This window comes from Seriola aureovittata, chromosome 4 (genome assembly GCF_021018895.1).
Source record: "Seriola aureovittata isolate HTS-2021-v1 ecotype China chromosome 4, ASM2101889v1, whole genome shotgun sequence".
NCBI classification, from domain to species: Eukaryota; Metazoa; Chordata; class Actinopteri; order Carangiformes; family Carangidae; genus Seriola; species Seriola aureovittata.
This window is the reverse complement of record NC_079367.1, coordinates 14,260,723-14,279,763: the sequence shown is the minus strand read 5'-3', so window position 1 is coordinate 14,279,763 and position 19,041 is coordinate 14,260,723. Positions and strand designations below refer to the sequence as shown.

The 19,041-nt window shown below is 39.4% G+C and overlaps 1 protein-coding gene across 2 annotated transcripts in view; it reads left to right on the top strand.

The window, feature by feature from the left end:
• zgc:172282 (leucine-rich repeat and fibronectin type III domain-containing protein 1-like protein) overlaps nt 1–19,041 on the top strand; it is a 172,525-nt gene that overhangs the window by 150,406 nt on the left and 3,078 nt on the right. For both annotated transcript variants that reach the window (XM_056373499.1, XM_056373498.1), the window contains one exon: nt 3,934–5,066. In XM_056373499.1, coding sequence (XP_056229474.1) covers nt 3,934–3,941 — 8 coding nt within the window. In that variant the 3' untranslated portion in view covers nt 3,942–5,066. The remainder of the gene's footprint in view (nt 1–3,933; nt 5,067–19,041) is intronic.

Sequence of the window (19,041 nt, the reverse complement as noted above, 5' to 3'; positions counted from 1 at the left end):
TTTAGTTCAAGTTCAACTGAAGTTAGTTTTCAGTTGTTTAAATTATACTAATGATGTGGATATTTTCTGAAGTGACAGTCTTTTAGTGCGAAATTCTCAAATTGGCTGCCACAGACTGCTCAAACTTCAGAATTGCATATTTGAATTTATTTGCACAAAACAAGTGTTTGCCCCCCATTCCTGATTATATAAAGTATTGCATTAAGACTGACTTGAAAAATCTGAACCTATCCCTTCATTACTAAACACATCACATAGTAGAAAACATTTTGGCACTCACGGTGTCACCTTGGAGCTCGAGGTTGAGCTTATGACACAAGGATGCTGCGTGTGGATTTAGCATCATTAACAAGAATACTAATAGTGGAATGTTCCATCAGGATTAGCAGTAATTATGTTGCATGACACAAACATTTTATGATTATGTCAAGCAAAGTGCTATTAGTTCAAGAACAGCTAGCCAACCACTGAATGTGCAGTGTATTAATCATGTTTCGGAGACCAAAATCTCTACACTGTCACATTTCGGAGGGAAAAAAAAACACTTCCCCACAAGGTATACCATTAATTTTAAGGGTTTAAGATTTAGATTTAGATTAATGGACGTACAATACAATGCAATGTCCTCACAAGTGACAAAAACAGTTGTTGTTGTGTGTGTGTGTGTGTGTGTGTGTGTGCCTGTAAGCTCAGGGTCAGCTAGCAAATCCCCCGCAGGTCTGTGCATGCATTTTTGTGTTGTGTACAAGGTTCAACTGCCTTGAGCCAGTGCAAATGTTCCCACAAGGTTAGGCGGGATAAGGAAAATAGTCGAGGATAACGAAAAGATGTGTGTGACTCTGTGCGAAGAGCAAGTGTGTGTTCTCCCCATGGCCCATCCATGACCCTGTAGCCTGTCTGTCCTCCGTTTATTTTAATCTATCATCACTCCTTTCGGTGTCATCCCATATGCCCAGCCTCATTTTTCACCACCATCTGTCTCTCTGAATTCAGCTCTTGGAATCTCCCTCCCTATCCCCGCCGTGTTTCTCAAGCTCTTTCTCACGTCTTTTCGTCTTTACCCGCTTTCTGACTGTCCTGACATTTTTGCTTCCTTCTCCCCCTCCATTTCTTTTCCCCCCTTTGCTGTTTAGCTGTATCAGTGTTTTTTTCTCTGTTTCTTACTGTTTCTCTCCATGTCTCCCTCACTCTTTTGTTTTTTCTGGCTCTGTTACCTTCTCTCTTTCTCCATTTCCCTGCTATCTCTCTCTCTGTCTTTCTCTTGGGACGCCTCCAGCAGCAGACGACAGGCGGCCTCGTAGTGTCGAATGGAGAGACTTTAAGATCTGAAGGTCTCTTGCCCTCACAAAGAGATTGCGCCAACACTACACACAAAGAGTAATGACTGGCACTAAAAACTTGGGCAGTCCCTGGACTTTGTTTTTTCTTACACTCTTCCTACAGTTTCTACTTTCACCTTGTGTCACCTGTCTGTCCGTCCTGCAGCCTCACCCTGTCTAGCATGTTGTCAACAAAAAAAAATGTTATTACCTTCCTCTAGTTTTTTTTTTTTTTTTTTTTTTTTGTGCTCAAGTGTTCAGATATTCATCCTTGAGAGTCCTGTCTCCAAGACAGGACATCGTCTGAGGCACTCATAGCTTAAACAAATGACCAGAGCTGCAACAATTAGTTTAATTCATTTGCTGATTAATTGTTTAAATCATTTTTGAAGTAAAAATGGCAGGCATTGCCAAGTTTTAGGATCTTAAACGAAAAGATTTGCTGCTTTTCTTTCCCATATATAACAGCAAACTGGAAATCTTTTGTGTTCTGGACTGTTGGTCACATAAAACAATCAATGTGTCACTATTGCTGAAAAAAGGATCAGCTGATTAATTGATGATGAAAATAATTATTGCAGCCCCGACAAAAATTTCTCATTGAAATTACTGCCAGCTGAAGAAACAGTTCCTATGAAAACTGTTGAGGTATTCTCAGGATTATCCAGAGTAATGAGGACTTTTTGGTCACGACAGGGATTAAATCCACTGCCTGACACAACTATCTGCATGGGTTCTGTAATGTGGGTGAACTGATCCTTTAATTGATTTCCTTTCTTTTCATTTCTCATTTGCAGTCAGTTTCATTGTCATTGAAACTTTACTTTCTTTTTTTCTCTCATTTTCTGGTCACCTTTCTATCTCTATTGATTGCCTATTGATTTATATTTCTGCCTTCTTATTTTTATTATTCCCTTGTTTTCCTTTTTATTCTTTTTTTTACACATTGCCTGTCCTTTTATTGTTAATTTTCTTCTGATTTACCCTCACTTGTTTTCTCTCATCATTTTATCCTTTCTTTCCTCATTCTCCTAATTGCATTGCTTTTCAATACACGCTCTCTCGCCTCCCCTCTATTCGTCGCCTTTATGCTGGCACATCCTTTTTCTCCAGTGCTCGGTTTGCTACAATTTCTATCCTCTATTATCTCTCCTTCCTTTCCCTGTCTGCTTTCAATTTACAACACCTTTGCCTGTATAATTATTTTATTATTATTTTTTATGTCCTATGTCCTTTCTATCCATCTCTTCACCACTCACACTGCAAACCACCTTCTCCTCTCTCCACGACCCCCCTCACCCATCTCCTTCATCCATCTGCATGGTACAAAGAGTGATGGAGAAGAAGGGAGAGGAGAGGGGGATGATGGAGGAGAAGACAGTGGAGATGTGCAGTGGTTGTGATGGATGAATACAGACAGAGGCATTAAGAAGACTGTGCTTCATTCTTAAACTGACACAATGAGCACTGGCTGTACATAAATGTAGTTAAGAAATATTCCTTCCGACAAGTACAGTTAAGAAATGCCCTCCTGACAAACATACACATTACAAATAACAGCTGCGCCAATATACTGCCACAGCAAGTACAGCTTCATCACTCTTTCAGCTATGGCACGTCTTTGCTTTCGCTCGTCAGCAGACCTCGCTCATGCACTCATTTGTTGCATCTCCTGACTGCAGAGCGGTCACGCTCTCAAACAGCTCTCACAAGGGTAAACAAACCCCTTTCTAAGATGTTAAAAAAGTTAAGAAATGGAATTGAAGTGAGGGACATCTGAAAATCTTTTTGCTATGTAAAAAAGAAAGCCGTAAAAAAAACAATGCGCTCAGTTGCATTTGGATATGAAGACATTTCATTGCATCTTTTAAGTGTAAAAATAAGAGAAAAAGAAAAAGAGAGACACTTGACTAAACAAGCTGTCTCTTCTTCATTTGTGTTGCTCCAAGACAAGTCTGATGTTATCACAAAGTTAGGGGAAAAAAACAAGACATTTGAACTTTTACTTCCTACAGTTTCATCTTCTTTAATTTTGTTCCGTTTTCCCTCAGGACGTAATATCGTCACAAAAAATACAAAACTTTTCTCTGTGAATAAAAGCTTTTCTTAAACTTTTTTTTTTTTGTTTTTTTTTTAAAAGTCAAAGCAGAACTTATGAAAACAAATTAAACCATCTCCTCAGAGAATTTTATAATCAGGCCCGTGGGTAGGATCAAGTCTAGTTTAGTGCAAGACACAAAACAACAGAAGTTAAAGCCTCCAAAAGGTTTATCATGTCTTCCCAACACGTTTAAAGCATTTCTATTCTTAACAGTGGTACTGGCACTGGAATAACAGGTGTACTTCCAGATCTCACAGGTGCTACATTGTGTCTTTCAGACCTCTGCTACTCAGTATTTAGTTGCCAGAACCTTGGTTTTCTGTCCTTTTGTCAAGACCTGATGTTCTATTCCTGATCCCCCATTTCATTTAACCCTCCTGTTCTAAATAGCCCCTTTTAGAACACAGATGATGCCCTTGTTGCCCTTGCCCTCAATGTCATTTCCCTAACCTTATACAGTATTTATACTGTTCCATTTTCAGACCTGCATGTTCTTGTTTTCCTGTTTTCTAGAGCCCTGATGATGATGTTGAGTGGCAAATATGGAGAATGAACGTCACCACCAGGGACAAGCTGGTGAAAACTCTGAAGAAAAAAAAAAAGGCCCTATAGCTCCTCTCCCTGTATCTCCTGTTTACTGTACCCATTACTTTGTTTCCATGAATATCATGGGGTTATAGAACTGTACTGTCTGGTTTTCTTTAAACTACTTATCCTGGTTCTCATGTCTGGATTAGACGACCAACTGTGTCAAGACCCGGTTTCTGCTTGGCTGCTGATTGGCCAGTTGCTGCAGGATCCAGCTGTCAGTGTGATCATCTTAATAGCTGTTAATGGAGGAGCACTAGTTAAATGCTGAATTTTCCACTTTGAAGCATCTGAATCAGTGTGGAAATGGATACAGTGGGCATAACAACATAAAGAGGCATATCTGGATGTCTCAACTTCTCCCCATCTGGAGCAGCATCAGTGTGTACGGACAGACAGTGAGTGGAAGGTAAAAACAGAAAGAAAATGAGTGGCTAACCTGTGAAAAATTGATGCATAGATAATCACACTCAACCTGGAAATACAATATGGTAGACTGCATAACCAGAAAGGGAATAAAAATCAAACAGAAGCGTGTCTGGATGGATCTGGTTTTGGATACGAGCAGATGTTAAACAATTATGGCTCCCTGTTTCTGCAACTCAACATAAGGGACTCTCCACACAGCTGGCTCTAAGTGGCTTCACTTTATTAATCCATGTGGAACAATGCAATTCTGCTGAACTGAACTGAGCTGATCATAAGCTGGGCTGAACTGGAGCCGGATGATAACTTTGACTGGACCCTGATATCTCTCACATACAGTATATAAGGAAACCTGCGCTGAGCTGGTTTGACCTGGACAGAACTGAACCAACCTGGACCCAGTGGAGCCTGACCTGGAGTTGTACACCAGAAATGGATTAATACTGTGCAACTCTGTTTAGTCTGATGCAGACTGAACTGGACTAGACTAGACAGGCCTGTTGCCTATTGGTCTAGCCTGTGTGCTCTTCTGCTCTGGTCTATTACCTACTGCTTTCCTCTGGATGGGGCCGGTGAGGACCTTGAGGACCTTTACCAGCCCCTCTCCCATCTCTCCAGGCCCACTTAAACAGGTGAGTAATCTGCTGATTAACCCATTAACCTAATCAAACAAGCAGCCAAAAGAGAAGTTCTCTCACCCAAAGACCTGGGCTCATTAATTAGTGTGACATATGGCAACACACCGGCAGTCACCTTGGCCATAGACCAATTTTGGGTCCTGCCCCATAGTTTAAGACACACTTACACTCTGCAGTGTCTCCTCCTGCCGCGAGTGGTGTGAAGTCTAATGAGGGCACTTTAACGAGTGCCACCTAATTGCTGTCAGCTAGACAATTAGACAGCAACCCTGGCTAAACGATCTGCTTCGTTACTACTCTCCACTGACAATATCACAATAGGCTACAGGAAATATACCCCCCCTTCTGTTTGTTACTGGCTCTTTTAGTGTCTGAGTCACTCCTTATCTCATTCTCCTCTCTCCTATTCTCTCCCTCTTTCCCTCTTTGTCCATCAGATGTCTTTCTTTTTTTTCCCCCAGCCTGCCTGAGGCTGTGATCAAATACTGGTGAATTTAATATGCTAGCAGAGGATATGGTTATGAGCTAACACCACAGCCTCAGGGATGGACTCTGTCCGTACAAGAGGAGGTCAGCGGTATCTCTTTAGTCATAGACAGAGACTGATGTCTGATGCTGCAGAATTTAACTCATCCAATCCCCAGGCTGGAGGGATTCTCACCATCAAAATGAAATTATACTTTTATTAGAAGGAATCAATAACACATTCTGTTAAGAAGTCAAATTTCAAAAGCCTAGCTCCCACTGGATGGAGAATTGCTGATATCTATTCCAAAAAAGCATATGGAAGTGCGTGTAAATGAAACTCCAGCAAAGTAGAGTACTGAATGGTCACACACCTCAGTTCCTCACATCAAATGAAACAGTTTCTCGCAGATATTGAACCATTTAAATGTTTGAATTGTCTTTTCTATGTTATTTCCCTGGTACCCATCCAACAGGTACAAATCAAATAACAGTTCTAGTGCTCTCTGCTCAATATAAATGCACACATTGCTTCACAAACTCACTTAGTATGGATTCCTTCAAAGTTCATTTAATTGCAGTTACTGTATTCACAACAGTAAAAGATGCTTGTAAGGCCTCGGTATAATTACCATCAATTAATTAACCTCAGTTATAGATGTTTACCTTACTTGTCAACAAGCAGTCATTTATTGTGATGTGAGGTTCTGTGTGACACAAAAATTAGTTGATGATTCATCTTCTACTTTCATTATCATTTTGAATTTACTTTGATGTGTCAAAAAAAGTTACTTACTTTCAGTTTCACCAACGATAACTGATTCAGTGTGACACCCATGGATACACACCCCCACACACAAACATTAAGAAAATCTTATTTATTTAGTCATTTTGTTGGACTGAGAAAGCACTGAGAGGCGTAAAAAGTGAGTAAAAGTAAAAAAGGAGAGAAGATAGGATGACGATGAACAAACCAGGTCTGTTTGGTGGGTTCACAGGTCTCCGCATTACCTCCTGCCCCATGCAAATATATGTTGCAAACATACAAAATAAGAAAGAAGAGCTTGGGAGTGTTTTATCATTTTAGATTTTGGGTTTAGTTTGGTAATTTCATGGACAGCATCTTACTATGTCATTAGCAAATCTAAAATGCAAAAGACAGATAAAATAGTGATACAACACAGTAATTTCTGTTGTGTTTTGACTAGACAGTGCAATGCAAAGATGTTATTTTCTCTACTAAGTGATGGCTACAAGATAACTACAGTGTTGCAGGGAGCACCCATAATGACAGCTGTCTCCAGTTTTAATTTGCATTTCAATACACAAAGTTACACAGACATTTCCATTGTTCTTTCACTAATAATAGCAACACATCACTCAGCCAGTCTTCTTGTTCCTGCACACAATGACAAGAGAGGCTGGTAGGTAGTACAGACCTATGACTGTTTAACTAGTGTGTGTGTGTGACAGAGAGGGGACACAGACACACAGACAGACACATACACACACACGTATATCTATCTTTGTACCCGTGACTTACATAATACATTACCTAGCCCCTTACCTTAACCATCACAAGTGAATGCCTAACCCACCCCCCCACCTAAACTCAATTCTAACCCTACACCAACACCAAGTCTTAATCCTTAAACAAGCCGTTTAAACTTCAAGCATTTTGGTCCCAACAAAAATGTCAGACCCTGTACGGTGGGCTCCCGGTTTTGGGACCACACAAATTCAATTAAAACAAGTACATAAGCAAAAACACACACACAGACGCGTGCGCGCGCGCACGCACGCACGCACGCACGCACGCACGCACGCACGCACGCACGCACGCACGCACGCACACACACACACACACACACACACACACACACACACACACAGCAGAGAGAGCAAGAAATACAACATCTTACCAATAAATTAAAAAATCTCAGTCCTTCGATTTTCTTGACAACTGCTCGTCCCATCGACTTCAAACTTTACGCTTGTAGCTATTTTTTTAAGTGCAGTATCAACTGTGAAGTTTGTTGGATGAGTGGTCCTCACAAACATAAAGAGAAACGTTAAATGATAGTAACTTAGGGCTGGGGCGGCACATCAACATAAAAATGGTGCGTCGCTATGATGGCATCATCAGGTGAAAGACTGGATTCCCTGGAAAACAAACTGCAGCTTGAAAACCTGCACGGAATCATATAAAGTGTGGGAATATTTTAAATAGTGACTCAAGCTCAGCAAATTGCAAATGGCTTATCACAGCAGCACAACAGCTATACACGGTCACTTGAAGCAAAAGCATTCTGGAGCGTCTTGTTTAAGAGCACACACAGTGACAGCAAGACAGCACTGTTTTGTTTACTTTTTATTCCCCCAAGCATAATGTATTAGAATCATTAACAAGCGTAACAAGTAATTTATGCACCACTGCTGTTATGGGAACATAACGTTACACCATGTGTCATGTAACGTTGTTGTTCAGTCGTTGTATATTTTCTGTTTCATTTAACAGCCATGTATGAGTGACAAACTGGCTTAAGCTAGCATTACATTCTGTTGGTACATGTGGATGTGTCCATCCCATTTATATGAATTGGAGGTTGACAAAATATTACAAACACCTCAGTTTCACCGAGCACAGTTCAACCGCTCCACAAATTACAGCCTCCAAAAGGACCATTAACATAAATCAACACCTCTTTCAAACAGATTCAATAAAATTCTCAACATTATAATCCTTGCGAAGGGAGGATTTACTGCAGACCTGTTGTATTACACTGCATTGGTTTTAGTACCTAGAATATTTCCTAATATAAAGTGAGTGTATGTGTCACAGTAATCATTTTGAATTTGTTGTCCAGCATTTTCTGATCAGCTATCTGACAAATAGGGTCCATTATTATCATTATTATTATTACGGTGATGGGGAATCAGAGGATGATGATTAGGTGGCTGAGTAAAATATTGAGCTTTTAATGAGATAACAAGCACATTTAGAATGGGCACTGCACTAGTAAGACAAATACACAAACTAAAAGCATGGTGTAAAAATAGATCCCACATGAAAAAAAAGAACTCTACAGAGTGCACAGCATCATGGAATGGCCTCAGTTGTGTGCAAGAGACAAATCAGCTTACCAATCCACTTTCTATCTTTATCTTCGTCATTAGATTCTATGGTCGTTGTTTTCATTCACATAAAAACTTTCGAGGGATTGTATGCTGCATTTTTAATTTTTCCACTGAGTGATAAGCTTAGTGCAGGGTAGGTATTATAGATTATATAGATTTTACTATGATGCCATCTATAGTATCTTACTCAACATGACAACATGATGACATATTTTGTTTGGGGGGGGGGTAGGAGGCAATGAGAGGACAGGTGGGAAAAAAAATTTTGATTACTGTGATTTACTCAATATGGTTGTCATGTCAAGGAGAAATCTATTAATTTGATTCAATACTTTTAGACAGTTTGAAATTTTAAACTCAAGTTTACATCCATATCTGTTTGAAGAAGAAAAACGTCGGCACTGTGACCTACAAAAATAAATCCAGGTGTTATTTCCCTCTCTTTCTCTCAACCATAAAAGTAAATGAAGCTTGCAGGATGCTCCGCAGACACCTTAATGATGATGATGAATGAATGATACATGCTGTTCACTCCTCCCTGACACTGTTCATTGCTCTTTCCTCCTCCCTTTCTGCGGTCAAGTGCAGTGGTCACCAAGGTACATTAAGAGTTTATTACCTTGGCTGAATTTTGTCTTGAATTATTATAAATACAGGGAGTATGAGGAGGCTATATGTGCACTAATTAAATTGTATTGAAAGTTTCAGTTAGTATGAGGCTTTTGTAAATTCTAGACTCTGGAGGGAAATGCACTTCTCCGCTTTGTTGCCGAGATAAGAAGATCACTAGAAGTCTCATATTTGTTCAATATGCAGCCACAGCCAGCAGCTGTTAGCTTAGCTAAGCTAATAGAACAGCTAGTCTGGCTCTGTTGAAAAGTAAAAAACTCATTGGTCATACACAAACACAAATGTAAAGACGACAATTTGCGGTTCTCTTATGTGTTGGACTATTTACTTGGCAGGGCACAGGAAGTCACTGCAAAGCTAACAGTCTTTATTCTAAGCTAACAAACCGGCTGCTGTAGCATTATATATTTATCTGGCAAATATGAGACTGGTATATGTACATTTCTTCTAATTCAAAAGAAAGAATAAGCGCTAGGTATGTCACTTTTTTGAAAAGTAAAGTTCAAACGCAGATGAACTAACAAGTACTTCAAACACCCCATACAGCCGAACGCACTTGCACCAAATCCAATTCTGTCGTTATCCTTAATAGTATGAGCTTCCATTTTTTATTTATTAGCTCAGTTCAGTCATAGGTCGATAGGCCAGAAATATGTGAAGCTGATATAGAATTTTAAGAGAACCACCTGCTGGACCTGCTGTTGTGCTTATAAACTGTAAATTTTGGCTCAGAAATGAGCCTTACATTCAAACAAATGTTCAAATAAAAAGTGATGACCTAAAATGTTTAACTATTCCTTTGAATATGTTTACCAACTACATTACCAGTCAAACGTTTGGACACACGTTCCCATTATGTGTTGTGTTATTTTGAGGAAACAGATTTATAGGAGGAAAAAGCGAAATTTTGATGCCTCACAAATCCATACAGAATGATCTGGTAATCACTTACCAGATTATGGGAACCAGACACATTTTATGCTGCATGTCTCTTCAGTTAAACACTGCATGTGAACTGTAGCATGGTCTTGTTCCACTTGATGTGACAGCTTCCATCTGTGGCCATTTTGCAGCAGCATTTATGAGCCCCTCCTAGCAACCATTCGGTTTATTTCATTGACAGAGGCTAAAGCAGCACAGTGAGAGACACATAGACTGTGGCTTTTATTACAACCATAATGTAGGAGAGAGGCAGTGTGTGCTCCCTGTATGTGGGCTGATGGGCCAAGCTCTGGCTTCAATTTAAGCCCCACATCACTTCTGGTGGCTGATGTGGCGCTGATATAGCTCGACATGGCTGTGCGTACATTTCTGCATTTGTATAAAACTATGCAGATGGATATCAGACACACACACACACACACACACACACACACACACACGCATTTACACTTACATATGAATAAAAGTGCATACATAAAATTCACCCCGAATTTTTCCAGCACATCACTGCTGGATCCTGCGCTCATTACATATGACTTTCCAGCTGTGTGAGTGAAACAAGATTCAAAAGAAGAAAAGGAAGGAACACATGTGGAGCCTGTATGGAACGACAGAGTGTTCATCTCCCTACTGTACACACATGTGTGAGTGCAAGCATGTTAGCGTTGTCTAACCTGTGGTGATGAAAGATGAGTTAGATAAAAGTGGGACGGAAGTGCAGAGGGAGGAGAGCAAGCAGGAAGAATAAGAGAGAACAGAATGAAGGAAAGATGGAACAGGTTCAGATGTAAATGTACTACGAGGCAGAAGAACAGGAATAAAGTGAGAATATGGGGAAGAAATGATAAAAATAGATTATACAAGGGAAGGAAAGCAACAGTGGATGGGTAGGGCTCAGTGAGATAATTCAAATTTTGCACATTTGCGCTTGTTCAGTGTAGGTTTACATGGTTTTCTCGTATGTAGGGATATCCCAGCGATGATCTTATCATGCCAATATGGCTTCTTGAATTGAACTGTTAGGGAGAAGAGCGAAATAGGGGAGAGAGGCTGAACAAGATAAGCAGCTTTATAAATAAGAGGAGGTAGAGGAGAAAAGGAAAAAGACACGGATTAAAAGGAGGAAGAGGAGAATGAGGAGAGGGGATGTGAAGATGACGGGCAAGAGTAAAGAAGGAAGTGGACAGGTAGTAGAAAGGGAAAAGAAGGGGGAAACAGAAGGAGAAAGAGTGGGATGTGCAGAAGATTGCTCAGTGTGTATTGAGCTCCAACTGTATTGTGCTATGAGGTCCCCAGAAAGAAAACATGGTAGTATGAATAATAGATGGCAACACACACACACACACACACACACACACACACACACACACACACACACACACACTGCATGTTTATTTTTGTGCGTGTTTGTTGTTTGACTCCTCTCTCCCTTATAAATGGCTGAAAAAAATGATCTTGACAGCGAGCCAGATGATGTGCTCAGCTGAACAAATACGTCAACACACAGACTCATATTCAACGAGTCACAAGAGATTTTCATGGAGGCATCCTGTGACCTCCCATTGATACATGTATGTCGGTGAAGACAATATGAACTTAGTGAGAACATGTTAATGCTTCAGCATGAATGAGTGCATTTTAATTCTACTCAGTGGATGGATTCATGTGTCAATCATGCTAAAAAGTTGACATTTCTGCAAGCCGCCCACCCAGGAAAAGCATCGGGAGAGATGTGAATACTCATCTGCTCTAAAACAGACTTGAAAAAAAATTGCAAAAGATTCGGCTTTTTGGGGAATGTTCGGCGGTATTGTTCAGCAAATACTTTTTTGGGCTGTAGAATTTAAAAAGCCAGTGTTTCATATTCAAACATCTAAACACCACTGGGATTTGTCCTGCAAAAAATCTTTCTGTCTCAGTTTGTAAAGGTCAGTGGAACTGCATATTCAGCTGGTTAAAAGCACTGCTGTCGATTTGTGTATTCAATAAAAGCCTACAGCCCATCGCTGTTGTTTCATCAAACAGAGTGATTTAGGGATATGAATTTTAATGCAAAAAAACATGAGCAGTGACGATTCTACCTTCACATGACTCCCACTGTAATATTACTGAAGAGTACTGCTCTTACACTGATCTCAGTAAATATGCACAATATCTTTTACTAATAAAAATAATGAAACGCTACTGAATTTACAAGTGGTAGTTTTCTTTTTCAATTGGAGCGCATCTGTCAGACATATGCATACCGCAGCACTGGAAGTGATTTAAACCTCTGCTGCAGGACAGGAGAATAATCGTTAATAGGCAGTGAGAGCATGTGATGCAAATGAGGGAGCAGTGATTATATTTATAACCATGTTAAAAATTAAACATGATAGTAAGCGAAACTGGGTGACATTTAGTGATACATGGACTTGTAAAAGTTAATTGTGTTGCAAATCAAAGGAGTGTTTGTGTGTGTGTGTGTGTGTGTGTGTGTGCGCGCACAGCAGTAGGCACATAAAGAGAAGCTATAAGATGCTGCAGATTTACCACTTAGCCTTAATTTCATGTGTGTGTATATATATATATATACATACATACATATATATATATACATATACACACACACACACACACATACATACATACATACTCTCCCTTCATCCCCCTTAGCTTTCTAATGTTCACCATCTGCATCACAGAACTGATACTGATGCAAAGAGCACCTTCAGATGGAAACAAATGGAAAAGAGAATAGTTAAAATTTTAAAGTTATATAAGTCATTACTTTTAAACTATTCATGCTACATGCTTGAAATTTTAAGAGAATGTTCATATGTCTTTTAAATTGTTCGGCCTTCAGTTGCATAGTTGCCAAGTTATAGCTTGATGAAAATTGCATTAAAAAATTCTCTGGTGCTTGTCTGAATGAAATATAGAATTCTGATTTATGAGGCTTTAAAAGTGAAAAGAATTATTCAATGTTCATATTGCTCATTTGTAACCTTGTTTTCACTCCATTCTCATTGTGCATTTGAAGCTCCCATATTTTACACTTTTACAGTGTTTTATTTTAAATGTTGATATTCATAAGAACCTTCTCAATGTAGTTTTACATCTCCTCTCCAAGCTTCTATCTGGAGCTCTAGTCAATCAGAAGAGAGTCTCTGGGCCTCTCTTCAGATTGGCTGACAGTTTTATGAGTGAATTAATAAAAATATAGCACAGTTTAGGAAAAGACTCCGAAGAAACTGAATCCCTCAAGGTTGGATGGTTGGACTGGGTGGGCCGGGCTTGGGGTATGGGTTAGAGCAGTTGGTGCTTTTTTCTGACATCACAAAGTTACAGAAGTCTTGACAGCTTGTTTTAAAGGCACAGTTTATGAATACAGGTTGTGTGCATTTCTCTGCGGACTGAGTGCTTTGATACTTTGAGCCATCCTCGGTCAGTGTTGATTTCCATGTAACATGGCTTCATCTTTGGCAGCATGCTCCATTTGAGATGTGTTGCGTTCTACAGATGTAGAATACTCTCACAAATTGTGTAAAAATAAATTCTAAATCTCACATTCAAAAGTGGAAAAGACCACAATTGATGAACCTCAATGAAGCATATGATCTGTTCTAAATAAGATATCCCAATCAGAATATTGGCATCTTTAAGTTTTGTAAAACAAGACCAAAGGAGTGTATCACTGTTTGAGCCAGAGGGGTCATTCCGTATGAGTGGACCGTGCACCAGCATGTTAAACTCTTGCTTGCCTAATTTCCAATACCTGATGGCAATTTCACTTATCACTATCTGTTAGAAGAGTCGGTTTGTCGGCCTGACACCGAATGAGTATAACTTGTGCCATTAAATTTACGATAAAACGGAATACATAACATTTTGATCTTATTGTAAAAGATATTTTTCCCATCTCTGAGCTCCATTAGCCTAGCTTGAGATCAATAAACTGGCATGTTCCAAAGAAAGTGCTGTACATTATAAAAACACTGAAACAACCACTTTAACAACAAGGATCAGCATTTGTGACCTGTACAAAGTGAAATCTACACCTCTTGTTAGCACTGTTACTACGTTTTCACAGACTATAGACAGGAACACTCCTATGGTCTTACCTCTCCTCAGAGGAGCCTGACACCCACTGAGGAGAATAGCAAAAATCTACAGGAAGTGAAATGACCAAAATGTCACAAGGTCACACAACAAGAATACAATAAATAAAATTAAAGCTCCCTGAAACAAATATACACAGAAATAAATATTTACACGGAAAATAATAATAAATTCTTATAGACTACTGCCAGGCTGGAGGAATCAGTGATGAGGTGGATCACACCAGATACAAGCAGTGCGTATTCAGACAGAACTACACTGACAGACTTCAAAGGAATTTATACAAACTCCAACTGAACAAACAGATAAACTTGCACAACAACATTTCATTGCCAAACACTGGAGTGGGTATTTGAAGAATTTAAAAGAAAATATGTCAGAGGATGGCTGTATAGTGTCTTCAGATTTTGCTGAAAATTATTAATTCTTTGCAGAATTTTGCCCAGATTTACCAAAGAGCCAACATTCAATGTACCCCTCATCAATTTGCAGTATACATGAGAAAAAAAGAACAAAGATGGAACCGAAGAAACTAAATTCATCCCTATTCGATTCTTGAACATATCATATTATTTACGTCCCCAGCTGTCAAAGGTCATTTACTGCAGCAATGGATGAGCAGCCCATCACAAAAACAAGATTTGGGACTCTTGTCTGAATGGCATTTCTTTGCCACTTCTCAATGTCAATCACTTGTGATTGTTTCAGAGGAACTGTAAAATGGTTAGCAGCTTGAGCAAGCATGCAGGTGGTCACAGATGATCACATGCTAACCCCATCAGGTCTTTTTTTCATGGGCAGAAAAAAAAGTATCAAGAACATTCATTTCATCTGGGTTGCACTGCAGACAAGATTTTCTGGGTCAGTCACTATTCTGGGCAGGGGAGACAACCACTCATTTGTTCCAGTCATGCCAAACCATCAGCAGGTCAGCAGGGTGTCAGGTGGCCCTAGTTTCACTGTGGAATCGTCCACAAGTGATGGAACAAACTGCTGTGGCATCAGGAGTCTGTCTTGCAGATACAGTTCTATGTGAAAAGCTTCGGTACGGATCGGACGAAAATCCGCAAACGATTAAGAGGCAAATCACGAATGTCTCGTGCCCCACAGACTGACAGGAAGGGATCTACAAATGTGCAAAAGTAATTTCGCGTGTACAAATAGATCCACAAATGCGTAAATGTTTACAGAGTACGTTATGCATATTTGCAAAGACATCTGAACAATCCCTGAAAATTCAAAATGTGCAGTATGAATAATTCAAAAGTAATGGCTTGTGGAAATCTCTTTTTTTTCCTTCTTTTTTAAGCAACACTTCTTTATTTGGGCCACGACCCCTTTTTAAAGCATCCGCATCACAAAAACTAAAGAAGATACAAAGGAAAAATGGGTACAATGACATCATTTACATATAGTATGAAGCAAATCCAAGATGGTCAATCCTCTTCTGATTTGACATGGAATTACCCGAAGGAATAAATAGGGCAGCACTATTCAGCAGGTTACAAAATGATGCAGCTAAACAGAAAACACCTAAAGTAATTTCCATATAATCACTGTAGCAGGGTTTTATTAACACTATCTGTAATCTCTATCTCAAGAATGAAAATTTGCAAGGTTGTAAATGCACTATCCACTAGTGTACTTTCCTGCAGATGCCCGGGGAAGAGAGTAGTGGGAGTAAAGTGAGTAAAGGTACATTTAATTTAAAGCATTACTATGGAAGTATTTCTGTGCCATCTGAGTTTGAATATGAATTTCTAAGATTGAATTTTTTCAGTATCAAAATCAGACTTTGAATTTTAAAAACCATCAAATTTCTAGCACTGAATTTTTTTTTGCCTCTGAATTTTTTTCAATGTTGAAATAAATTCAGTCTAAAAAAATTCAACCTCAAAAAATTCAGTCTAAAAAAATTCAACATCTCAAAAAATTCAACATCTCAAAAAATTCAACCTCTCAAAAAATTCAGTCTAAAAAAATTCAACATCTCAAAAAATTCAACATCTCAAAAAATTCAACCTCAAAAAATTCAACCTCAAAAGAACCAGACTCAACATCCGGGTCACCAGGGAGAAGCAACCGATCCCTGTCTCAATTAAGCCAACGTCCAGCCAATCATCTTACGGTCATCTGACACCCACCCAAGTAGGACAGACCGGTCCAGCCATGGCCACGAACGCAGGTGATGGTGCTTCGGTGAGTCTGTTTACTTTATTTGTTTTAATGAGGTGGCGTTCGTGAAAACTGCGTTAGTAGTAACTGTTAAGGATTCTCATTCAAACTCCACTTCAGTACAGCTTCCATTATTGCTTTATTTTCCATAACGACCGCTGGAACACACAAAGGAAAAGTTGTATATCCGGTAATCATGGTACCGAAAATGCAGGTACCGACGTATTTTTTGCATCTCGACATCAACTTGGTACCGAAGTATCGGTTCTCGTGACAACCCCTAGCTGTATGAAAACAATAACTAATGAGACAAAATAGACGCGCGAATGGAAACATATAATTCTGGGCCACAGTGGTCTATAACAGTTGTTTAAGGAGCGCAGTCCGAGGAATAAATACTCAGAAATGATCTGTTTCATTTTAATAAGGAGTATGGAAAAATATGGGAAATGGGATCGTTCAGTCAAAGAGGAGCTGATGAATGCAGCTTCTGGTAAGCAGGCTGGGCTAAATACAGGTAAAGCAAGGAGGGTAGGCCAGCTAACGGGAGGACTGGTGGGTATAGACTGGTTTGTTGCTTGTAGCCGTTTGTCAACAGCTGCCATTACTAACTTAGAGCAACCACGATATGCTGTCACCCACTGTTTCCCACAGAAAAAAATAAAATAAAAAATAAACAGCGTTTCACCATCTACCATCTCTGCCAGTCAGCCCCTGCACCTGCCGTCTCTAATTGTACAGTGTTAAAATTACCCCCTCCCCGTCTTCTAAAATCCTGAGGGAAACACTGTCACCAGTTAACACTATCACGGTTTAATAGCCTACTTACAGTTAGCTAGTTACTAACGCAGTTTTCACGAACGCCACCTCATTAAAACAAATAAAGTAAACAGACTCACCGAAGCACCATCACCTGCGTTCGTGGCCATGGCTGGACCGGTCTGTCCTAAAATTCAAAGTCTGATTTTGATACTGAAAAAATTCAATCTTAGAAATTCATATTCAAACTCAGATGGCACAGAAATACTTCCATACATTTCGACACACTATTTCAGTAATGTGTGGTGTGTTATTGAATATTTGTCACTTTTTAAAGGCTCATAATTACATACTCCTCTCAATGTGCTTTTAATCTCTCATTATGCCTAACAAGTGATGCATAATGTAAAGTGTTAATGAAATACCCATTAAATCAATGGCAGTGTAAGCATTCACACAACTATCGGCTGTAAGGACTTGCAGTTAGCGCCCTTTCCATTTCTGCCTCTCAGCAGAAACTTATTTTCCCTCTGCAGGTAGGAGAGAAAATACGACTGCTGTTGGATTAAAATCTTGAGCAGGTTTAAGGTTTTAGCTTCAGCCTGGCCCTTTAATTATTAAATTAGCAGCTTTACACTGAAATTGCTGATGCAGCTAATTCACATTGGGGGAGAATGAGATGACTGTGAGATTCAAGGGTGCTGAATTTGGAGACTGAACTCTTTTCAGTCTTCCAAACATAAAGTGCTCTGTTGTGCCCCGTTGGGTTATCGGCAGATTTATGCAAAGAATGGTGTCAGGGGTAACATAGTGAAGTTTAGTATTGAAAAGCAATGTTTTGTTTTAAAATGACAGGCTAAACAATGACCTGGAGTCAGTGGCTTTTTTTGTGTCCTCCTTTTGTTGCTGCTAAATGCTCAATTCATTACATTGTGTTGCAGTGAAAGGTTAGGCTTGGCATCTTGTTTGTCTAGTTTAGATGGGTTTATTGATAGGTATAGATAGAGGTTTCTTGGTTTATTTGTCAGGATGTGGTGAGGGGTGATTTCTAGGGGATTCCTTTTTATAGCCGGCATCCTATCAATTGTAGATATTGTAGTTAGGACCAACTGCTAAACACATTACTACTTTATATTTCAAATAATATCAAAAATGCATTCGAGAATACCATATACTGCTAAAACAATGCGTTATTTTGTCCATATACCTCTGGGTATGCAGTCTGAGACGTACATCTTTTTTAAACCTCAGCTTTGAAACCAAAGTAGTGTCATATCATCCTTTTCCAAATAGGATTGGATGTTAAAATACGTCAAATGATATTGTGGTTCACATCAATGTGCAGGCAGTAATCATAGAGTGCTTTCATGCCTCTCTTTCATGTCAGTACAATTTATGCACATTTTGCAATGTATTAAGAAGAGCTAGTATTGGTTTAATCACTTGACCCAACCTTTACTGGATTGTTGACTGGATCGTTCAGATTGGTGAGGTTTGTTTAACCCTGATGTCTGAACTGAATTTATGAATTTAGTTTTTAATCCTGTTTTGTGCGCTGAATCCACGCTGACACTCTCTTTTCTCAGCTGCTATAATGAGAAACGCTGTTGGAGCAGTAACTTAAAATTGACATTTTGTAACATCAGCTGGGAAATGCCGCAGCACCGTTTATTTTACACTTTGAGCAGCTTGTTTCACCGTTGTTAAACTCGAGCCACAGATTTATTCTCAGCCAGTTAGACTCAAACTTGTATTCAGA